We start from the raw sequence: 25,101 nt of genomic DNA, 5'->3' as shown, positions 1-25,101 counted from the left end.
GGGAGAATTTTCCTCTACCCTCAAGTTCTTCTAGCCGGACTAAGAATTAAATTTACATGTGAAAGATTAACAGGAGAAAAGCAGAAAGTTTTATTGCGTGTGCTTGGAGGTCCAATAATGAAATTGAAACCTAAAGAAATGACCAAGATGGCAATTTTTACACATTTTTAGATAAAGAGAGATGATAAATTAGTGAGGAATTTACAGGATAAGGAAAACAGGTATTTGGAAGCTGTAATTGGTAAGGAATTCAAAGCAAAATGAATTTGGGCTGAGGAAGTAGATTGGTGAAAAAGTAACAAGGTTTATTTCTACAGCTTTCTCCACTTTAAAGTCCATATCGCTGGTGATAAGGGTGTCTTTCTACTTCTTAGTATAGGGAGGCTATTTTTCATATGGGAGATTTGTTTCCTGCTTTCAGGAGGACAGAGATGTGTCTAAGTGTCCTTGAACTGATTGTTTCTTAAGTAACCTTTGCTAAAATATTCAAATATGCCAAATTGGCACACTGTGGGAGCCTACCCTAAGCCCCTACGCTGACTCCCTCGCAAGCCCTACCTTCTTGTTCTTGCGTTCATTTAACCACCATGGTGCAGCTAAGATGACTCAAACCATAAATAAATACTGGTGGACAGACTTCTAAAAAATTATAAAAACTGTTTATCAGTGTCTTATGTCTGACCTGTCAGGTTCTTAACCTGGAAAAATTATTTTTCTTTCCAGAGTCCTCAGACCTTCTTCCTCTGAACCATCTGAGCACCTTCATTCAAATGCCACCCAGTATGGATTATTAATATATTCTTATTATTGTATATATAATTTCTGGATGGATTGAAGCCTTCCCTTGCTGAAAGGATGACACCCTCACACTCACAGTGGCAAAACAAACCGTTGGCAAATGCAGTTCCTACCTGGAGTTTACCCTTCACACTATCTAGTGACTGAGGCACCCACTTCACTTTGAAGATCAGATGAGCTGTAACTAAAGCTTTGCAAACTTCTTGGAACTGTCACTGCTGCTATCACCCTCAGTCATCAGGCAAGGTTGAAAGAACTAATGGAATCACCAATCTCAAAAATCTCCAAACTCACTGAAACTGCTGGACTCCCTTGGCCTGAGGTGTTGCCTCTGGCCTTGCTGACTTTTGCAGTACCCTCTTTGTGAGATAGTCACCAGTAGACCAATGTCTTTTGGTGTACAACCTTTTGTCATTCCCTTGTTGTACTGTAAGTCTAGTGTTGTTATGCCCAGAATTCGTGATCCCCAAAGACCACCAGGGAGCCCAGTCCGATGCAAAAGCAAAGAGCCTTTATTCGAGCTAGCTCGAGCTCAATCCCCTACCTGCACCGACGCAGCGGTGAGATGTTGGAGAGAGAGAGAGAGAGTTTTAAAAGCACAAAGGTTTTATAGGGATCTAGGGGCAGTTGGTGGGGTAATGGTCGTGGCCTTAACCGATTGGCTGAGGAAGGGTCCAAGTCCCATTACGCAGGTTGCCAGGCGTGGTTTGAATGGGAAGTTTGAACGGGTGAGTGGGAAGTTACTCAAGGGGAGGAGGCGTGGTCTGAGGTTTAGAATGGGAATTTCTTTCTGCGGTTTTCTCGGGAAGGGGGCCATGTCGGAGACATAGTCACTCAAGATGGAGGACACAGAACAAAATGGAGTCGGCCGGCCTAGGGCCACTCTTTCAGTGTCTCATGCTAAAACCTCTCAACACCAGGTTCAGAATCTCTTCCATATCCCCAATTCAAAATATCCTCTTGTTCATGATTTGGTATTTTGGAAAAGCCCCCAGAGGAACATGGTCCCTGAGCCCTGTTGGAAGGGAACATTACCAAGTGCTCCTGATAACCAATACTTCTGAAAAACTAGAAAGCACTGAACTTTGGGGCACATATCTCCCAGCTGAAAAGGATCCTCCTGACACTTGGTCCTCCTCTTGCACTGGTGACCTTAAAGCCAAGTTGCCCAGGAAGCTGATGATTTCATGTGGTAGACAGTTTCCTTTCAAGACACCAGAGCAAGAATTCATACTTTCACTAGCCTCAAACGTGAAAGCCTTTCTTTTTCTCTTTCTCTCTTTCATGTTGGCGTTGGCTTGGAAAGATGGCATCACCCACATCTCCCAAGCCAGTCTTAAAGGGGATAACCTTTCAGACTGCTCTATTTGTCATCAAAACCCTCCCATCTGTCCCTGATGCTGGAGCCCCCCTGGTCCTCCCTGTGACCAATTTTTCTTCCATTCCCAATGAAACCATAAACTGCAACCGAAGCCACCTGCAGAGTCCAGAACATTCAGCGCCTTTGCTTTAACCTTTCTTCTGCCATAACTGTATGGACTGAGACAGGCAGGGACACTTTGAAAACATCAGTATAGTACATTTTTACAATGACGTTCTTATGATTATCTAAACCCAAACTGCTCCGGCCTAGAACTGCACTTTTCTCCACATGCACCCACTCTCCAAAGAGCTTAGAACTATGTTTTATTTTAGAACAAGAAATTACCTTCCCAAGTGCAGTGAAAGCCTAACTGATCCATGGCTTACCTGGGCAAATGAAAAGTCCTAGTGAATAAATTCATTAATAATAATACTTTGATGGGAGCAGCGTGTGTCCCAGCAGCATTTATTTTTGTCTGTGGTGGTTTTGAGGAAAAGCATATTTCTTTGGCTTATGAATACCTAGATGGCTGGCACTTAACCGGGCAGTGCCTTTGGGGTTATCTAATTGAACCGCTAAACTGCCAACTATGAAACTGGAACACCTCACTGGTCAATTTCCCTCAATCTGTGTTGCTGAAACAAATAGGAATTGCCAGAAAGCATTCACGATTCAGAATTTGCTTCTTTTGGTGGATCTCTAGGAGCTAGAGTGCAGATGAGGCTATGATCATGAACCTCTACTTAACTCTTGAAGATATTCCAGAATCTACTGCTAAAGCAGAACTGCCCAACAAAAATCCTTAAACACTCTGGCCAGAGTTGTTCCCCATACTAGAATAGCCCTTCATTACCTTTTAGCTGTGCAGGGAGGTGCTTGTGCTGTAGCCAACACTACTGGTTGCACTTGGACGAATGCTTCTAGGGAGGGGTGAGTCTCAGCTACAATAAGATCACTCACCCAGCCAATTGGTTTAAGAAAGCGACTCCTTCAGTGAGGTCTTCCTCACTGGGTCATTTATTTGACCTTGATTGGTTTGTGTCTTGAGCACCATGACTCCAAAGTGCACTCCAGACACTGGGAGGTATTCTACCTTTGGTAACCATAGTAGTCCCCCTGATGCACTCTGTTCACTCAAAGCTTTAAAGGCATGCTTGCATCCACTAACCACTAAGGAAATCATCTCCCTAATATTACAAAGTCACAGGCCACCAGGGTGACTCAGCTAACTAAGCCTCTGATTTCAGCTTGTGTCATGATCTCGCGGTTCGTGGGTTTGAGCCCCATGTCGGGCTCTGTGCTGACAGCTCATGAGAAGCTTAAGCAAACTGAAATTTAATCAGCTTGTTCCGCTTCTGTACAATGCTTGAATTACGGAAACTGAAACCTAACCAGCCTGTTCCGCTTCTGTACAATTGCTTGGCGCGCCCGCGAACTCCTGCCCAATCAGTGCATTACCTGTACTCCCCCCCCCAGCTTAATGTCAACCAATCAACTCCCCCGCTGACTGGAAATCCCCCAAACTGTTTACCTCGGCCTATAAAAAGCCTGCTCAAACTCCCCTCGGGACCTCGGAGCCTCACTGTTCGTGAATGCGCGGAGGTCCAGGTTCGAACCTGAAATAAATGGCCCTTGCCGCTTGGCTTTGACTCTGGACTCTGGTGGTTCGTTCTTTGGGGTCTCTCGAGCTTTGGGCGTTACACTCAGAGGCTGGAGCCTGCTTTGGATTCTGTGTCTCCCTCTCTGTCTCTGACTCTCTCTCTCTCTCTGCCCCTCCCTCATTCACACTCCATCTCTCTCTCTCTCTCTCTCAAAAATAAATAAAACCTTAAAAAATTTTTTCAAAGTTAGAAAAGTAACAGAGAGAATAATCAATTTAAAGAATGTGAACCTGACATTGTGGCCTTTGATTACCACACAGAGATTCAACAAAAACTGTGAGAACTCCAGAGTGGTATAGCTGGGAGTAGTGCATTAATGTCTTAAATTTTGTTCACATCTCTCAGTTAGGCTGAGAGTCTGACTAAAATGGGGTGATTGTTAAAGACAAGACAACAGGACCAAAATGGAGTTGCATATGCTACGCCGCCTCCCCCCTCCCCCCATTACCAAAATAAGACTTAACAGTTTTGGTAACTTACTTGCATTTTGGTCTCCCAGAAATAGAATCTGAAACCAGTTGGTTAAAGAACAAAATTCAAAATGTAAAGATCTAATTGGCTTTATTCAGTGATTCACAAATCGAGCAACATACAGTCTAGCAGATAGAAAGAAGCTTCAGAGAGCAGTACAAGGCAATACATTTCATAGACAGAAGGGAACAGAAACAAGAATGTTACACTAGACAAACAGGTGGATTGGTTATTACAAGGCTACTTTTCTTCTGGGGATGGCACGGGTTCTTATCAGAGCAATTACCTAACTAATGCAGATCGGGAAATTCCTGATTGGTTTCAGATTCTGTTTGTGGGACAGCCAAAACTGCAACTAAGTTCAGTTCGGTGACATGAGGGGGAAGAAGAGAGGGGGCCAGGGAAGGGGTTGACAACTCTGACTCCATCTTGCAACAGCCACTGTTCTGTGGAGTCCTTAGAAGAGCAGAACTTTCTTGGAATCATGATAAGCATCTTGAGGGTTAGACACCTGAAAAGTCCTCCCATCTCACAATACTGAGCAAAAAAAGGTCAGCCGACCACTGAGGAGCCCATGCCCAGTGAAAATTTTCTCCCAGTGTGGGTTTAAGCCTTTAAAATACCATCTCCCCTTGTCTTCTTCAGATGGGCACACCCACTGAGTTGAGTTGCCCTTCCTGGTTTGCAAACCTAAATAAAGATTTGTCTCAGTTTTCCTTCCTCATAGGCAGGCTCCTGAAGATTTTTCTTAGCATAGGTGACTCCATTTGGGGCTCGCTGTCCTTAACAAGTCAATCAAGAATTTCCTGATTACTTTAGTTAGGTAATCTACCTGATGAAACCCTGGCATCCCCTTAAGGAAAGTAACGCCGCAATCACCAATCTACCTTTTTGCCTCATCTAATTTTTTCCTGTTCCCTTCTGCCTGTGAAATCTCTAGCATTGTATAGTTAGTTCTTCCAGCTCTTTCCATTCTATCTGCTAGACTGGATGCTTCCCGATTTGGGAATTGCTGAATAAAAGCCAGAAAGATCTTTAAAATGCACTCAGGATTAAAATTTTGTTCAGGAAAAAATAAATGGGGGGCATGGGAAGGCACAGGTTTGTGTGCCTGTGGCTGGAAACCAGCAAGTATCCCTAGATGTGGTGTGATGGGGAGAAGAGGTCCTCCTGGAGTCTCGAGCGGCCCCCATAATAGCTCTCCCTTTGGCCAGAACCAGTCAGCTAGATCTTGGCGCTCGCTATTTTGCCCCCCTAGTTTTGGATCCTAGTCTTCCCTGGCGGGCGGAGGCCTGGAGGGCAGCCAGGCAGAGACGCTGGAGGGGATGTGGGCAAATTGGGCAAGACTGATAGAGCGCTGGGGCCTGACAGGGCATTGGAGAGTGTAATGCCCGAAGTTCCGAAACCTCCCACAAAAGACCACCAGAGCTGTAAGTCAAAGCCAAGCGGCAAGGGTCGTTTATTGCAGGTTCGAACCTGGACCTCCGCTCACTCGTTGCCGGTGACGCTAAGAGGCCCCGAGTGAGGTTTTTACAGCCTTTTTATAGACAGGTACAAACAAGTTATGGGGAAGTTAGGGATTCTTCGCGGTTACAGAGCGGTTATTGGGTGATATCTTAATTTAAACACTTAGCAGAATTTAATTGGTCCCCGCCTTTAGGTCAAATCACAACTGGGGTGTGGGTGTCTTAATGATTGGTCAAGAATACTCGGTTACGCCAAGCAGTTGTACAGAAGCGGAACAAGCTGGTTAAGCAAGTGGATTTAAGCTAAGTTTGTTTTTCACAGACCAGGATGACTAGGCAAACAGTTTGCCCAGGTCTCTCATTTCTCCCCTTTCTCAAGTACCTGAGGAACCAAGGGGAAGGGGAAAATATGTTAAGCAAGCAGGTTTACAGAAGCGAGAAATGCCGGTTAGTTCATGTACAATCACTTATTCTATTACATACCAGACTACATTTAGGAAGTTTCACAACTTATTCTATTACATAGTGGGTTACATTCAGGAAAGGTTTCACAATGCTCCTGGCAAACAGCAAGCAAAACAGACTTCTCAGAAATTGTATTTCTTATCAAAGATCCATAATAAGCAGAAAAGAGAACTTAGCTTTAAACTAAGGCAGGGCTGTCATTTGGATTTAAAGCTGTTCTTTTCAGAGAGTGGAGGGCAGGCGCCCAGAGGGGAAGACAGGGTTGCTGAGGACAGGTCAGGCGGCTCACAGGCAGCTGAGCACCGCGCTGGCGCCAGGGAGAAGGCGAGACGTTGGCCCTCCCAGCTTCCTAGAGCGGCCGCCGAGACGCGGGGTGGCGGCGCGCGTGCGCGACCTGGGCCGACGGAGAGCTGGTCTCTGGGCCACGGGTTCTGGGCGGGTGGTGTGGCTGGAGGACTGGCTGTCGGGGACCTGGGGAGGTGAGCTGCCGGGCGGGGCGCGGGGGCGGCGGAGGCGGGGGGAGGGGGTGGGGGCGACCGGCAGTGAGGGTGCACGGCTCGGGAGGGCGGCGGGGACGCTCGGCCCCTCCCGGGGTGAGAGTCAGGGGTCGGGGGTGCTGGCTGAGGCCCGGCCTGGAGGCGGCGCCCGGGGCGGGCGGTCTGGCCGGGCGGGGATCCGGTCCCCGCTGCGGTGAGGAGTGTAGCTGGAAGCGCTTTGCAGCCCCGGGCAGAGAGTTGGGAGTAATGGCTTCTGTGCTTTATCCTTTCTCCCAATTATGCAAACAAAGCGTACTCATTAGGGACAATTAGATGACGCGGGTGGGAGCCAGAAAAGTGAGAATAACCGCAGTCCGCAAATAGTTCCGTCTGGATGCTTCCTGACATTTTAAAATTTGCTCACAATTATGCACATTCATACACGGGTGCGTGTGCCTTTCGAAATGGGATCGTACTGTGGCCTTTAAAAACTTAGTATTATTGGGATGCAAAAGTATTGTGCTAAAATTTACATAATACTTACCATAGGGTACAATAAAATCGACCACTTTAACCATTTTCAAGTGTGGCAAAATTGAGCGGCATTAAGTACATTCATACCCTTGCGTTTTGAAAATGATGATACCTTCAACAGGCGGAATGCATTTGTTCACATAGCGGTCAAAATTGGTGCTAGCGTTAGTTAGGACGCCACCGAGACATATTTCTGTGAGGATAATTAAAAGGAAACGTTTTCGTTGCAGTTTATTTTCCGTAGTTAGTACACACTACACAAAGCTGTAATGCTCACAAAGTGACGCTTGTGCAGGAAAATAGCAGAATCTTGTGTATTAGGGTGACTGCCTCTTTTCAAAATGAAAGTGTAGCATATAAAAGGGAGTTTTAATTTTTTCAATATACATTTTTAAAGATTTTATTTTTAACAAAAAGGTTTTTTTAAAGATAAGGTACAGCTCTTAAAACCACCGTACTGTCTCTGACTTGCATAGGCGTAAGAAGTCAGAGAATGGTCGGTCCCCTTCTAAGTTACAAGTGGTGGCCAGGAAAGAACACCACGCTGTTTCGAGCTGTATGTAGTGCAGAAGTGAAAACGCATTAGTATTAGTACATTATTTGCAAGGAAATGTCAGTAAGTGGTTTTAGTCATAATTTGATGAAGGGATTTCGGAGAACTTGCATCCGCTTACACGTGTGTGTATGCGTGTGTGTGTGTGTGTGTTGAGGGTCTGATGAATGGGGGTGCTCTTACCTGTCGTGTTGATGCTGAAGAAAGGCGGACAAATTTTGGTTCAAAATGTAGTCCTTACTGTAGGTCGAAATGATGGGAATGTTTTGAAGATAAACCCTCAGTATATACTTAGAAAGGAAACTGACAACAGCATCACAAATACTAAGTCTGCCACTTGAAGCTTTCTGAGGCTCCTCGTGTCCAGGAAGTATCAGTGCAAGGGCATTCTGTGATGTCGGAGAGTTGCTTGGGAGTAGAAATACATAACGTATAGTAACCGTAACTTACCTTATTTGTCAGTCTTCAGGATTTTTGTATCAGAAACGCTCTGAAAGAACTCCCCAGGTGAATCATGAGATGCTCTACAAGATTGGATTTTTGAGCTTAAACTTCTGCCTGATCTTAAACCTCTTACCCTCCTTCCTTGTTTTATTACAGTGTGTCGGACCAGGCATGCCTATCTAACATGCCATGTGTTTTCTTCATTTTCTGTCTTCCTGTAAGCTCTGCAAGGCGGTGGTGTTTTTTGTTTATTTGTTTTGGTTTCTTGTGGTGTTTTGTTTTTGGTATCCTTATTCGTTATGTAGTCCTTAGTGCCTGGGGCATAGCTGGTGCCCGGTAAATACTGTTAATAAAAGAATGACTCTAAATTGGAGATAAGAATAACAATATTTAATATCTTTGATTGCCACGGTTTTGTTTTTTTTTTTAATCTAAGATAGAAATACATCAGAAAAAAGTGATAACAGTTCTTCCATTCCGAGACCTTTTTCTTGAGGCGCCTGGGTGGCCTAAATGGTTAAGCGTCCAACTTTGGCTCAGGTCACGATCACAAGGTCCGTGAGTTCGAGCCCCGTGTCAGGCTCTGTGCTGACATCTCAGAGCCTGGAGCCTGCTTCCGATTCTGTGTCTCCCTCTCTCTCTCTGCCCCCCTCTCAAAAATAAGTATATATTTAAAACAACAACGACAACAACAACAACAAAAAAAACCCCTTTTTCTTTTGAATAGTTGTGGACTTAGAGAGGGTTGCAGACACCGTACCGAGTTCCCTTATATTCTTTGGTCAGTTTGCCTAGAGTTAATATCTTGCATAACCATAGTACAAGTCCTCAAACTTCAGAAATTTACAGTGTACAATGCTATTCATTAAACTGCTGACTTTAATTACAGAGTCCAGCAGTTTCTCACTAGTGACCTTTTTCTGTTCCAGGATCCGATCTAGAATCCCTCATTCCACCATTCCATGTAGTTGCCCTGTCTTCTTGTGACAGTCTCTCCATCTTTCCTTGTTTTTCATGACGTTGACACTTTTCAAGTATGTTGTATAGGTATTTTTAGAATGACTCTCACTTTGGTTTTGGCAGATGTTTTTTCCTGCTTCAATTGAGGATGATGTTGCTATGTGTTATTACTGTCAATACTGATTTTGACCTAGTGGTGTCTTCCATGTGTCACCATTGTAAAGATACTGGCTTTCCCTTTGTAACTAGTGATTATTTGGGGGAAGATACTTTGAGAACTTGCATGGCAATATCCTGCTTCTCTTTACTGTTCACCCACTAATTAGCCTTCTTGGTGGATCTTATCACTGTAATGGTCTAGTGGTGACTTTGATTTCTGTTATTCCTTCTCCAGATAATAATTGGAATATTTCCTGAAGAAGAGTTGTGCCTTCTTTCCCTTTGTTTTATTTCTTCAATTATTTGTATCTGTGTGATGTTGGATACATATCCTTTGGGCTATGATGCGGTGCTAATGGTACTTATTTCGTTGCTTAAATTATTCCAGCTTTGGCCCTTGGGGGCTCTTTGCAGTGGCTCCTGCTTCCCCTTAAAGTGTCCACATCCTTTTTGGTGTCTTTCCCTGACTTTCTGGCCCCATACATTAATTGTGTTTGTGGTATCTCCCCTTTCCCAGCCCCTGAGACCACCACTTCTCCAAAGATCCCTAGTTCCTTTCTCCATGTTCACGGTTTATTGGAGAATGATACTGAGAAACCAAGTTTTGGGCGCTAGGTTTGAGCTCACTTCTTAACTGATGTACGGGTTCAAGTATACTGTAACACTCTAGTTATGTACTGGAAGCAGTCTTTCTTGTTTCCTTATCAGCGTATAAAATAAAGCATATGTACCCTCACACTGGTAGGAAAAACATGGGAATAAGAGACTGCTAAATGAGGATTAAAAAATTTTTTTGTTCACATTTATTTATTTTTGAGAGAGAGAGACAGAGTGTGAACTGAGAAGGGGCAGAGGGAGAGAGAGGGAGACAAAGAATCTGAAGCAGGCTCCAGGCTCTGAGCTGTCAGCACAGAGCCCGACGCGGGGCTGAAACGCACGAACTGTGAGATCATGACCCGAGCCGAAGTCCGGCACTTAACCAACCGACTGAGCCACCCACGTGCCCCATAAATGAGGATTTTAAAAGAAAACGAAATACGTCATGTATGAGCTGAAGAAGCAAAATGACAAAAAAGGAAGCTGTCCCTGAAAAATGCCCAGATAATTGTTTGGGATTTCCCCTGTTTTTACAAAGCCATTTTCATTGCAGGATTGAGACTGGGCCTAAGGTATGAAGCTCTGGGAGAAGAGGCCCGATCAGCTCAGGTTGCCTCCTGGGCCTGGGATGGGTGAAGTTTTATTTCTGTTCTCAAAAGCTGGTTGGGACATGGAGAAACCCTGAGGCATTAGGAAGCCTGAATTTAACTGGGCAGCTTCAGCTCACTGGCCCCCATGTCTTTACTTGCCCTGGGTCTTTCCAGAGTCGGACAGGCCCTGGAGGTCTTTAGCTTTCTCCACGTTCATGGTTGCAGAGGCTAGGCCAACCCTTTCTCCCCGATTGAAGGCCTGGAACCCCTCGCCAGGTTCCTAGGCTTTCGCCCTCTTTTTCCTGTCAGTTAGTCTTCTCATCACCTGTGTCCAGATACTTCGCTGGCCTCTTTGGACATTTCGGTAGCAGCTGCTTTAGAACAGGCCTGCTTGGAGGCTTATTTTTGGTGCTAATTGTGCTGTGGATCTCCATTTCCTGAGATAGGTCTTGCCATTTCTATTTCCTGCTGGGTGCCTTCCTTCAGAACATTTGTCTCTGGGCTCAAGTTCATTCTCTTTAGCCTCACTGCCAGATTTCTGGTCACTGTGAGCAGCTTTCTAGTCCTTTCCTACTTGGGTTTCTTGCTCTTCTCCAGTCTCTTCTGCAGGTTTGTTGGGGAAAGTCTCTGTCCCTCTTCCTCTGACTTTCAGCTGCCTTCTGAGCAGTTGTTTCTGCTGCTGGGGCTCAGCACGGCTGGAGCGTGTCCCTCTTGCTCGGCTCAGTCTTCTTTTGTTGTTGCTGGTCTTCAGGTCTGTCTGTAGGCCTTCAGCCACTTACTTTATCATTTCCCTCCTTTTCCTTTGCTTTTGTTTCTCCAGTACTTCTTCTTTTTCTCCACTGTTTTTCCACATCAAAGCTTCACTTCTCTGCCAGAACTTTAGCTGACTCCTCAGCATGCATGATCCCTAATGTAGTTCTTGACTGGACTGACTCTTCATGCCCTGAAACAGGAGTGTAGTTTTTTGTGTGTGTGTTAGCTGGATGGCAGCCTGCTTTCTGGCATGAGCTCTTTCCGTCTGTGGTTAGTCACTCTTTTTTCTCTGTCTTGACAGCATTGGCGGAGTCTGGGAGATAGCGAATAGGTATTGGTTTATAAGCAAGTAGGAGATGGCTTCGGAGTGAAGGGAGTGATTTAAATGTATTTAATGGTCGCAGGAGATGGAGGATGGTTTCAGGGGACGATGAACATCATTTGTGACTTGGTGCACTCAGTTATGGGACCCTTTACAAGAGGTACCAAGGCCGGCTGTTTATCTCACCCTTTTTGTGGACCCTTTGTTTTGTCTCTTTGTCTTAACATTCTTGATCTTTGTTTTTTCTTTTGCATGTTGTGTTTAGGGGTAGCATTTTGCTCTTTTCATTCTCTTCTTATTTGCCGGGTCATGTCTTAGGTTGGTCTCTTAATATTTAGGATATCTAAGGTCACGTTGGTTGGTTTTTCCATTTGTGGTTTTTGAGTACAGCCACCATTTGGTCTCAGTACCCCTTCAAGGCTTGCTGCCTCTCCCCCTCAGTTCTTGTGTCCTGGGAGCTGCTTGATACTCATTTAGTGTGTTTGGCAAAGAGAATTATTGATTACTTTGATGATTGTAAAAGTGACATGTAAAAATTCACGGAACACTGGTTAATAGGAAGGGAAAGGCTTTATCCCACGTTCTGGAGAAGATAATGGGTGAGAACACTCTGGCAGCAAGGCTAAGAAAGTTTTTGTGCATATTCCAGCTGTACTTTATTTTAAGTCTTAACTAGTTAATAACTTTAATTTTTAAACCTTGTCCCATACTTATTATTTTAGGAAAATGGGACAAGACAAAATATATAATGAGTAAAGTAACAGGGAGGCAGATTTCAGACACACCAGTTTAAGCACTTCTAACATTTTGGCATTTTTGCAGTCATCATTTTCTCTTTTCTTTTCTTTTCTTTCTTTCTTTTCTTTCTTTCATGTTCATTTATTTTTGAGAGAGAGAAAGAGCACAAGTGGAGGAGGGGCAGACAGAGAGGGAGACACAGAATCTGAAGCAGGCTCCAGGCTCCGAGCTGACAGCAGAGTCTGATGAGGGGCTTGAACCCATGAACCATGAGATTGTGACCTGAACTGAAGTCAGATACCAACTGAGCAACCCAGGCACCCCTGTAATCGTCATTTTCTACATGCATTCTTAAAAGAAAGAAAAGAGAGAGGCGTAGTACACAAATGTTATGTTGAAAAATGAAATAACTACAAATAAACTAAAGCTTCCTTTAACTACTATTCTCAAACTCTCCGCTCCTGTATTCAGTAAGAGTTTTTGTGAATTGCCTAAGCCATCTTAAATTCCTTTGAGTACTTATGTACATCAGACGTACTTACACTTAGACGTATATATGGTTTTAGATTTTTTCTACAATTATATCTAAGATTTTTTTTTTTTTTTATATCTTAACATGTTTTGTTATTGATGGGCAAGGCGGTCAAGAGCAGCTTCTCCTCTCTTGCGTAACAGCGTTTAGAGTAGCCTTGAGCTGGGGACATTTCCTTGCAAAGAGATAAAGAGCACTCTGGGCTTATTGCCTTCTGAAGGACTATTTTTCTCTGTTCTTGCTTAATGTATACCCCTTTGTTCTGCCTATTGCATGTGTCAGTGACCCTCAGGCCTACCCCTGCTTTCTTTATTTCAGACCCCACCGGCAAGGGGTTGAGGGTCCTACTGCAGCATTAGGTGTAGTGCTTGTCTCCACACTGTCCTAAACACGTTGCCTGCGAAAGTGATCTGCGCATGGGAAAGCAATGGATTGCAAGAGGTTGAATCTTGTGCATTCTTTCTCTTTTCTCTTCTTGTGAGTAAGTTTTGTACTACTTGAGTCAGGTGTGTATTTTGTTTCTTCTTAGCAATAGAATTGTGCTCTGGCCTCTTGTGTGAGTAGCATTTACTTGCCTGTTAACCTTGGCCACACAGTCTGAGCACCCAGCAGACAGTGAAACAGTAATGTTAAGAGTACAGTACAGTCTTTTAAATTGTTGTACTAGATATTTCATCCTAGGAAGTGCTACGCTTTTATTTATTTCTATTGATGAACAAGTCATTTATTTCCAATATTGTGTTACTACAAAGAGTACTCTAGTGAACACCTGTGCGAATGTCTGTATATCTACCTCTGCAAGTGTTTTTCCAGGGAGATTCCTAGAAGTGAAATTCCTGTAGCCGAAGTAATGGGACTTCATAGTTTTGCTATAGACTTTCACACTACCTTTCCTGGTGGCTGTATGCATTTATGCTTCTATCACTGTTTTGTTTTTTGTTTTGTTATTCTTTTTTCTGGTCAAGAGGTTTTCAAATATTGTAGTCGTATATCACACTTTTCCTTTTATTTTCTTAAGAAATCCTTGCTTACTCTGAGGTTCTTACTCTTGTTTTTGAAGTTAAGTCTTTGGAATTCATTTTGTGTGTCATTGTACTTTTATTTTTATTCCCTAGCCAGTCGTCCCTATGCAAGTCATTGATGTCTGTCCTTTTCCACTGTCTTGTAATGCCACTACTGTCATATACCAGATCAGTGTGTGCATATAAGTCTTTGGATTCTGTGCTATTCCTTTTATTTGCAGTTTGTGTATTCCTTCAATAATACTCACTTTTAATTGTTATATTTTTATAATAAGCTGAATTGTATGGTAGGACAAATCTTCCCACCTTTAAAATAAAAGGTTGTCTTCACTATTGTTGACCTTTACTAATTTTTGTAATTTGTAGATGTTTATCAACTGTGAAGAAAGTTTATATTGGGTTTGTTATGATTTTATAGACTTTTCAATTAATTTAAGGAGAATTGATGTCTTGGAAATACTAGATTTCATATGCTTAAGACTTTTTCAGATATACTTTGTCTTTTGGTAGTTTACTATTTCCCCCATTAAAGTTGTGTATATTTTTTTAAGAGCTTTATTTCTGGGTATTTTATGTTTTAGTTGTTGTTGGTATTTTGTTCTGTTTCTAAATAGTTGTTGCTGTTATGTTAGAAAAGTATTGATTATACATTGATATTCAGCTTTTTAAAAATATTTTAAAAAATGTTTTAAAAACATTTATTCATTTTTTAAGAGACAGAGACAGAGTATGAGCGGGGGTGGGGCAGAGAGAGGGAGACAGAATCTGAAGCAGGCTCCAGCCTCTGAGCTGTCAGCACAGAGCCGGCCGTGGGGCTTGGACTCATGAACCACGAGATCATGACCTGAGCCGAAGTTGGACACTCAACTGACTGAGCCACCCAGGTGCCCCCATGTTTGTTTATTTTTGAGAGAGAAAGAGCGCGCGCACGCGAGCGAGTGAGCAAGCTGAGAAGGGGCAGAGGGAGAGGGAGACAGAGGATCTGGAGTAGACAGCTCCACGTTGTCGGTGCAGAGCTTGATGCGGGACTTGAACTCATGAATCGTGAGATCACGACCTGAGCCTAAGTCGGACACTTAACCAACTGAGCCACCCAGGTGCCCGGACATTCAGCTTCTTAATTACCTATCATATTTTAAGTTTTTCAGTTGATTCTCTTAGACCTTTTAGGTGGATGTTTATATCACTCACGAGTCATAGTAGCTTTTAAAAATTTTAATTTACTTTTTTTATTTTTATTTTTCTTAAAAATTTTTTATTAACATTTATTTATTTTTTGAGAGTCAGAGAGAGGCTGAACACAAGCAGGCGAGGTGAAGAGAGGTAGACACAGAATCGGAAGCAGGCTCCACGCTCTGAGCTGTCAGCACGGAGCCCAATCCGGGGCTCGAACCCACAAACCGTGAGATCATGACCTGAGGTGAAGTCAGTCGCCCAACCGACTGAGCCACCCAGGCGCCCCTAATTTTATTTTTAAGTGATTTCTTTACCCAATGCAGGGCTCGAACTCATAACCGAGCGTCGAGTGTCTACCAACTGAGCCAGCTAGGTGCCACATCTTTGATCCTCCTTTTCTAACAGTTTCTGCGTATTTCTTCCTCTTCACCTCCTCCTCCCTTCCCCCTCCTCCCCATCTTCCCCCTCTTCTCTTTCCTCTCCTTCCTCCACCTCCGCCCCCTTCTACTCTTCCTATTTCCTTTCCTCCACCACCGCAGCCGCCGCCAATTTGGTTGCCTTTTATTTCATTTTGTTGTCTGATTACTGAGGCTGAGACTGCCAACACTGTTAAACACTCCTCATCCTCCCTTTCCTCCTCCCCTTCCTCCTCCCCTTCCTTCTCCTCTGCCGCTGCCAATTCGGGCGCCTTTTATTTTGTTTTGTTGTCTGATTGCTGAGGTTGAGACTTCCAACACTGTTAAACAACCGTGGTGAGAGTGGACATCGCTGTTGTGTTCCTGATCTCAGGGGGAGTGTTCTCAGTTTTTCCCCATTGAGGATGATATTAGCTGTGGGCCTTTCATATATGGCTTTTATGATGTTAAGATATGTTTCTTCTATCCCAACTTCCTTGAGGGTTTTTATTAAAAGATGCTGTATTTTGTCAGCTGCTTTTTCTGCCTCTATTGACAGGATCATATGTTCTTACCCTTTCTATTAATGTGATATATCACGTTGGTTGATTTGCAAATATTGAACCAGTCCTAGAGCCCAGGAATGAATCCCACTTGATCATGGTGAATTATTCTTTTAATATACTGTTGAATTTGATTTGCTAGTATCTTGCTGAGATTTTTTGCATCCACATTCATTAGGGATATTGGCCTGTAATTCTCCTTTTTTGTGGGGTCTCTGTCTGGTTTGGGAATCACCATAATGCTGGCTTTAAAGAATGAGTATGGAAGCTTTCCTTCCATTTTAATTTTTTTGGAACAGATTGAGAAAAATAGTTATTAACTCTTCTTTAAAAGTCTGGTAGAATCGATCTGGACCAGGACTCTTATTTGTTGGGAGATTTTGATAACTGATTCCATATCTTCACTGGTTATGGGTCTGTTTAAATTTTCTGTTGCGTCCCATTAGGGTTTTGGTAGTATGTGGGTGTCTAGGAATTTGTCCATTTCTTCTAGATTGTCCAGTTTGTTAGCATATAATTTTTCATAGTATTCCCTAATAATTATTTGTATTTCTGTGGTGCTGATTATGATTTCTCCTCTTTCATTTGTGATTTTATCTATTTGGGTCCTCTTCTTTTTGAGAAGTCTGGCTAGGGGGTTATCAATTTTGCTTATTCTTTCAAAAAACCAGCTCTTAGTTTCATTGATCTGTTCTTTTGTTGTTTTTTCAATTCTATACCATTGATTTCTGCTCTAATCTTTATTAATTCCCTTCTTCTGCTGGCTTTGGGCTTTATTTGCTGTTCCTTTTCTGGCTCCTTTAGGAGTAAGATTATGTTGTGTAGTTGGTACCTTTCTTGTTTCTTGAGATAGGCCTGAATTGCAATGTATTTTCCTCTTAGGACTGGTTTTGCTGCATCCCAAAGGGTTTGGACTGTTGTGTTTTTATTTTCATTTGCTTCCATGTATTTTTTAATTTCTTCTTTAATTTCCTGGTTGACCCATTCATTCTTGAGTAGAATGTTCTTTAACTTCCATGTATTGGGGACTTTCTAAATTTTTTCTTGTGGTTGATTTCAAGTTTCATAGCATTGTGATCTGAAAATATGCATGGTATGATCTCAATCCTTTTATTTTTGTTGAGGGCTATTTTGTTACCACTATGTGATCTATTTAGGAGAAGTTCCATGTGCATTCGAGAAGAATGTGTGTTCTGATGCTTTTGGATGAAAAGTTCTGAATATATCTGTTAAGTCCATCTGGTCCAACATGTCATTCAGAACCACTGTTTCCTTATTGATTTTCTGCCTAGATGATCTGTCCATTGTTGTAAGTGGAATATTAAAGTCCCCTACAATCACGGTATTATTATTTATACATTTCTTTATGTTTGTGACTAGTTGATATGTATATATGAGTGCTCCAGGTTGGGGACAATAAACATTTACAGTTGTTAGCTCTTGATGGGTAGACCCCTTAATTATGATATAATGCCCTTCTTCATCTCTTGTTATACGCTTTAGTTTAAAATCTAATCTGTCTGTTATAAGTATGGCTACTCCAGCTTTCTTTTGACATCCATTAGCATGGTAGATGGCTCTCCATCCCCTCACTTTCAATCTGCAGGTGTCCTCAGGTCTAAAATGAGCCTCTTGTAGGCAGCATATAGGTGGATCTTGTTTTTTTATCCATTCTGATACCCTATATCTTTTGATAGGGCATTTAGTCCATTTACATTCAGAGTGATTATTGAAAGATACGGATTTAGTGTCACTGTGTTATCTGTAGGTTTCATGCTTGTGGTGATGTCTCTGGTCCTTGTAGTATTTCCTGCTTTCTACTCAGAGTCTCCCTTAGGATCTCCTGCAGGGCTAGTTTAGTGGTCATGAACTCCTTCAGTTTTTATTTGTTTGGGAAAGCCTTTATCTCTCCTTCTATTCTGAATGACGCCCTTGCTGGATAAAGGATTCTGGGCTGCATATTTTTCCTGTTCAGTACATTGAATATTTCCTGCCACTCCCTCTGGCCTGCCAAGTTTCAGTGGACAGGTCTGCTACTACCGTTATGGGTCTATTGTGTAGGGTAAGCCCGTATGTCCCTAGCTGCTTTCAGAATTCTCTCTTTATCTTTGTATTTTGCCAGTTTCACTATGATATATCATGGTGTTGACCTGTTTTTGTTGATTTTGAAAGGCGTTCTCTGTGTCTCTTGGACTTGGATGTCTATTTCCTTCCCCAGATTAGGGAAGTTCTCAGCTATAATTTGTTCAAATAAGCCTTATGCCCCTTTTTCTCTTCTGGGACTCCTATGATATGGATGTTATTTCATTGCATTGGATCACTACCTGGCTTTCTTTTTACTTCCATTTGAGTGATAAATGCTTCTCCATCCCTTGACTTTCAATATACATGTGTCTTCTTGTCTGAAGTGAGTCTTCTTGTAGGCAGCATATAAACCCAGGTCCTGGGTTTTTGTCTTCTCTGTCACCCAGTGTCTTTTGATTGGAGCGTTTAGTCCATTTATATTCAAAGTAGTTATTGATGGATATGTATTTATTGCCATTTTGTTACTTGTTTTATGGTTGTTTTTTGCAGTTCTTCCCTGTCCCTTTCTTCTCTTGCTCTCTTCTCTCTTGGGTCTGCTGGCTTTCTTTAGTGATATTCTTGGATTCCCCTTTCTTTGTTATTTGCATATCTATTATCAGTTTTTGATTTGTGGTCACCATTAGGTGTATATATATATAGCATTTTATGTATATAGTGCTGTATGTTAAGTTGGTGGTTGCTTAAAGCACTAACCATTCTAAAAGCACTAAATTTTTATTCCTCTCCAACCCATGTTTTAAGTATATGGTGCCATACTTCACATCATTTTATTTTGTGAATCCCTTGCCTGAATTTTATAGGTACACTTAATTTACTGCGTTTTTGCTTCCTATTCTTTTTACTCCTGCTTACGGTCTTTCCTTTCCTCTCAAAGAGTGCCTTTTAATATTTCTTGTAAAGCTGATTTAGTTGATGAATTCATCTGTTGGTCTGGAAACTTTTTCTCTCTCCTTCTCTTCTGAATGATAGCTTTGCTGGATAGAGTATTCTTGACTGCATAGTGTTTCCTTTCAGCACTTTGACCATATCATGTCACTCCCTTCTGAAAAATCCACTGATAGCCTTACAGAGTTTCCCTTGTATGTAACTGTCTTCTTTTCTCTTGCTGCTTTTAAAATTCTTTCTTTATCATTAGTTTTTGCCATTTTAATTATTAGGTGTCTTGATGTGGACCTCTGTGGGTTGATTTTGGGGGGGATTCTCTGTACCTTCTGGATCTGGATTTTTTTGTTTGTTTCCTTCTCCAGATTTGGGGAGTTTTCAGCTATTATTTCTTCAAATACATTTTCTGTCCCCTTTTCTCTCTCTTCTCCTTCTGGGATCCCTATAATACAAATGTTATGCTTGATGGTGTTGTTGAATTCCCTAATCTACTTTAATTTTTAATTATTCTTTTTTCTCTCTCCTGTTCAACTTGGTTACTTTCCATTACTCTATCCTCAGGATTGCTGATCTATTTTTCTACTCCCTCTAGTCTGCTCTTTATTTTCTGTAGTATATTTTTAATTCCAGTTATTGAGTTTTTCATCTCTGGTTCATTTTTATATTTTTTATCTCTTTGTTGAGGGTCTTACTGAGGTCCTCCACTCTTAAGTCCAGTGGGTATCTTTATGACCATCACTTTTAGTTTTCTATCAGGCATATTACTTATCTCCATTTTGTTTAGGTCTTTTGCTGATATTTTGTTCTGTACTTTCATTTGGGACATATTCCTATTTCCTCATTTTGTCTAGGTCTCTGTGTCTGTTTCTGTATATTAGTAAAGTCACCTATGTCTCTTCCTGTTGGAAGTAGTAGCCTTATACAGAAGAGGTCCTATAGTACCCTGCAGCACAGTGTACCTTATTCACCAGAGCCTGGCATTGTAAATATATCTCTTATGTGTGTTAGATGTTCCCTACTGTTGTCGCTGAGCCATGTTTGCCTTCTATCCAGCATCTGCAATGGCTCTCTTTGCCTGTTGTGGGCACGGTTTGTATCCTGTGTTGTTAGTGGGCCAGTCAAGGGCCATCTTGGGCTTGAATTAAGTTAGACCATGTGTTTTCCAGAGCTGTGGTAGCACCAAACTGCAGGGTACTCTCCCTGTGTTGTTCCCTGAGAAGCTTTCATCAGTAGGTGAGGCCTGCTGCCAGACCAGATGTCTGCCCCCGGCCCACTGCTGGGGCCCCGGAGACTAATGTGTGTGGTTGTCTTCCCCTTTCTGCTGGGCAGGAGTCAATTTGGATTGGTGCTGGCCCCCCTTGGGGGTGCTTGCACACTGCCAGGCCCGTGGTACCACTTTGGATGTAATGGTGCTGAGGGCTTGTTGGAGGGGGTCGGTTACAGGAGATGGCGGCACTGTTAACAAGCTAGGTGGAGAGTGTTCACACTGTGCTGGTTCCCGCAGGTGTCCCTGTATGCACGTTGTGGGGAGTGAGAGGGAAACGGCTCCCACCAGCTCTTTTGTTCTTGGAGAAGCCTCCTAAAGATACCTGCTCCTCCAGCACATGCTTTTGAGATTAGTAAATAAATCTCTTGTATACCCGAGGTGTTTTGCAAACTGCTGCTTCTCTGCCGAATCTCAGTGGGGCTGTTTGTTGTGCTTTCCTTTTAAGGGCAGAGACTTAGTTTCCCATTGCCCTTCCCAGAGCTGATCCCGCTAATTTTTGAAGTTCCAGGTGTTAAGTACCACTGGTTGTAAGAACTTGAGAAATTAAGCCCCTCTGGTTTTCATGGTCAAATATTGTGGAGACTTATCTTCCCAGTACAGGTCCTCTGTACCTGGGGTGCCTGGTTTGGGGTTTGTTCGTGTCCTTTGTCCACCCCATGTGCTCCCTCCTGTCCATGTCTTTGCCCTTTCTACCCTCTTCGTTGTGGCCTCTTCTATACATTTAGCTGTGGAGAATCTGTGCTTCTAGTCTTCAGTTGTTTTCTGGGTTATTTACACTGATATGGGTGTTATCAGGTGTATCTGTGGGATGAGGTGAGGCTAGGTGAGCCCATGATCCTCGTATTTCCAGCCATTTTCCCTGAAAGCTTCCCCCCACCCCCCTTTTTAAAAATTAATTAATTAATTAATTAATTAATTTACCTAAGTGCCTAAGAAACCTCCTGGACGGTGTTAAGAGAAGAGTTGAGAATGGACATCCTTGTCTTATTCTCACTTTTTGGGGGGAAACATTTGGTTTTTAACTACTAAGTTTGATGTTAACTGTGGGTTTTCGTAGAGGTGTTTTGCCAGAAGTAGAAGTTCCGTTCTATTTTTAGTGATTGCTTTTGTTATGAAAAGTTTGGGTTTTGTAAAAATTTTTTTGCTCCTATTTACATCATTTTGTGATTTTTGTTTTGTGTTTATTGATATGTTAAACAATCTTGCATTCCTAGGATCAATCTCACATGGTCATGGTATATAATTCTTTTCGTATGTTAGTGGATTTTATTTTGCTAGTATATTGTCCAGAATGTTTGCATTTATATACATAAGAGATACTTGTCTGTCTGGTTTTGGTATCAAGGTAATACTGGCCTCCTAGAATGAACTGGGACGTGTTCTTCTCTTCTGTGTCTTTGAAGAGCTTATGAAGAATCAGTATTATTTTTTTCTTTAAATATTTGGGAGAATTCAGCAATAAAGCCATTTGGGTCTTTGCTTTTCTTTATGGGTAGTTTTGACTACTAATTTAATCTCTTTACTTGTTATAGGTCTATTCAGATTTTGTGTTTCTTCTTGAACCAATTTTAGTAGTTTGTGTTTTATAACTACTGTAACTACTTGTCAATTTCATGTAATGCATTTAATTTATTGGCAAAAATTATCTTTTAAAAATTCCAGTAGTCAGTAGTATGTTTCTTCTCTCATTTCTCATTTCCATATTTGGATCTTTTTTTTTTCCTTCATCAGTGTGGTTAAAGATTTACCAATTTTGTTATCTTTTCAGTGAACCAATCTTTTTTTGAATATAATTTATTGTCAGGTTGGCTTACAAACAACACCCAGTGCTCATCCCAACAAGTGCCCTCCTCAATGCCCATCACCCATTTTCCCCTCTCCCACACCCCCCTTTTCCACCCTGTTTGTTTTCTGTATTTAAGAGTCTCTAGTGGTTTGCCTCCCTCCCTCTCTATAACTATTTTTTTTTTCCCTTTCCCTTCCCTCATGGCCTTCTGTTAAGTTTCTCAAGACCCACATAGGAGTGTAAATGTATGATACCTGTCCTTCTCTGACTTATTTCACTCAGCATAATACCTTCCAGTTCCATCCATGTTGTTGCAAATGGCATGATTTTGTTCTTTTCATTGACAAGTAGTATTCCATTATATATATAAACCATATCTTCTTTATCCATTTGTCAGTTGATGGACATTCAGGCCCTTTCCATAATTTGGCTATTGTTGAGAGCACTGCTATAAACATTGGAGTACACGTGCCCCTATGCATCAGCAGTCCTGTATCCCTTGGATAAATTTCTAGTAGTGATATTGCTAGGGTATCAATAGGGTAGTTCTATTTTTAATTTTTTGAGGATCCTCCACACTGTTTTCAAGAGTGGCTGCATTAGTTTGCATTCCCACTAGTAAGGTATGAGTGATCTGGTTTCTTTGTATCCTCGACAGCATTTGGTGTTGTCATTGTTTTTTTATTTTAGCCATTCTGATAGATATATAGTAATTATCTTATTGTGGTTTTAATTTGCATTTCCCTGACGACTAATTATGTTGAACATTTTTTCATGTGCTTATTCTCTGTATATCCTCTTTGGTGAAATGTATCTTCATGTTTTTCACTCATTTTCTTATGGGATTGTTTGCTGTTGAGTTTTGAGAATTTTTTCTTTAATGTTTATTTTTGAGAGAGAGAGAGAGACAGAGTGTGAGTGGGGCAGGGTAGAGAGAGGGAAACACAGAATCTGAAGTAGACTCCAGGCTCTGAGCTGTCAGCACAGAACCTGATGCAGGGCTTGAATTCACGAACCGTGAGATGGTAACCTGAGCCAAAGTCAGACACTTAACCAACTGAGCCACCCAGGAGCCCCAAGAATTCTTTATATAGTAAAATATCAGTCCTTTGTCAGATATGTGGCTTCTAAATATTATCTTCCAGTTTGTAGCTTGTCTTCTCATCCTTTCGACAAAGGGTCTTCCAAAAGCAGAAGTTTTAAATTTATCAGTTTTCCCTTTTATGGATCATGCTTTTGGTGTCAATTCTAATAAGTCTTTGCCTAGCTTTAGCTCCTGAAGATTTTCTCCTATGCTTTTTTCTAAAAGTTGTGTAGTTTTATGTTTTATATTTAAGGCCGTGATTCATTTTGAATTGATTTTTGTGTAAGATGTTAGGTTTAAATTGACTCATTATTTTGCCTATGAATGTCCAATTTCCCCAGCAGCATTTGTTGGAGCTTATCCTTCCTTCTTTGAATTATTTTTTTTTATTAATGTTTATTTATTTTTGACAGAGAGAGAGAGAGAAAGCGAGCATGAGCGTGGGAGGGGCAGAGAGAGAGGGAGACACAGAATTCGAAGCAGGCTCCAGGCTCCGAGCTGTCAGCACAGAGCCTGACGTGGGGCTCGAACTCACAGACGCAAAATCATGACCTGAGCTGAAGTCGGACACGCAACCAACTGAGCCACCCAGGCGCCCCTAGCCTTCCTTCTTTGAATTGCTTTTGTACCTTTCTAAAAAATCAGTTGAGCACATTCTGCAGAGTAGACTCCTATGCAGTGATGTGGCCTGCAGCATAAGCTCTTTCCCCAGTGTGAAGAGGCAAACATTCATTGAGGGCCCAAAATGTTAAATCCCACAACCACACACATATTATACAGTGAGGCCACAGAGATTTTAAGAGGTAAAGAGATAAAGTGCACCTACTGTCTTACAGGTAGTGGGGAGATAGATTTGAACCTAGGTAGGTCTTAGTGCATGTTCTCTACTCTGTACACTAAGCTCTGCTGTCTCCAGTAAGTGGCCCTTATGACGAATTACAAAGGCAAATAAGTTCAGTAGAGAACTGGATTAGTGTTTCCAAATTACAGTTCTTAATTCATTGGTGGGGTCATAGTTATTTAGGGGATTCCTAATCAGCATTTGTTTTGTTTTTGAGTTGCTTATTTGAGACATTTTAAAATATTATATTACAGTATTAGTAAGGTCACATTTGATATTACAAATCAGTTGGGTATACTTGTGTTAGTCTATTTCAGGTTTTTCTTTTCCACTGATTTATGTGTCATTTCCTCCACCACTACCACAGTCTTTTTTTTTTTTTAAAGTTTTTATTTACATACCAGTTAGTTAACATACAGTGCTGTATTAGTTTCAGGTATACAATATAGTGATTCAACGCTTCATACAACATCCTGTGCTCATCACAAGTGCATTCCTTAACCCCCATCAACTGTTTAACCCATACCCCACCCACCTCCCCTCTGGTAACCATCAGTTCTCTATAGTTAAGAGTCTGTTTCTTGTTTCTTTTTTCCCCTTTGCTCTTTTGTTCTTCTCTGGCTGACTTATTTCACTTAGCATAATATTCTCGAGCCCCATCCATGTTGTTGCAGATGGCCAGATCTTGTTCTTTTTTATGGCTGGATAATATTCCATATACCACATCTCCTTTACATCTTTCATCAGTTTGTACATCTTTTCATCAGTTGATAGACACTTGGGCTGTTTCCATAATTTGGCTATTGTAGACAATTCTGCTATAAACATCAGGGTGCATGTATCCCTTTGAGTTAGTATTTTTGTGTTCTTTGGGTAAATACCTATTAGGGCAATTGTTGGATTCACAGTCTTAATTATTGTAGCTCTAAGTTTTGAAATCAAATAGACTATTTCCCCACACTTTATTCTAATTTTGAAAAATTGTTTAGCTATTGTAATTCCTTTGCCTTTCCACATAAGTTTTAGGATAATCTTGTCTCTCTCTCTCTTTCTCTCTCTCTATATATATATATACACACACACACACACACACACAAAACGTTGCTGAGATATTGATA

General features: G+C 41.8%; 1 protein-coding gene across 2 annotated transcripts in view; it reads left to right on the top strand.

Annotated features, from left to right (window-relative positions):
- Nucleotides 1-25,101, top strand: part of ZNF852 (zinc finger protein 852) — a 68,661-nt gene that overhangs the window by 43,075 nt on the left and 485 nt on the right. Inside the window, exon 5 of one of the 2 annotated variants that reach the window (XM_053221806.1) lies at nt 724-3,967. The exons of the other annotated variant lie outside the window; for it this stretch is intronic. Coding sequence (XP_053077781.1) covers nt 724-794 — 71 coding nt within the window. The 3' untranslated portion in view covers nt 795-3,967. Of the gene's footprint in view, nt 1-723; nt 3,968-25,101 lie in introns of those variants that run through there. 2 annotated transcript variants of the gene reach the window in all.

The sequence above is a fragment of the Acinonyx jubatus genome, chromosome C2 (assembly GCF_027475565.1).
Source record: "Acinonyx jubatus isolate Ajub_Pintada_27869175 chromosome C2, VMU_Ajub_asm_v1.0, whole genome shotgun sequence".
Taxonomy (NCBI): domain Eukaryota; kingdom Metazoa; phylum Chordata; class Mammalia; order Carnivora; family Felidae; genus Acinonyx; species Acinonyx jubatus.
The sequence above is the reverse complement of the archived record's forward strand: the minus strand, read 5'-3'. Positions and strand labels throughout refer to the sequence as shown.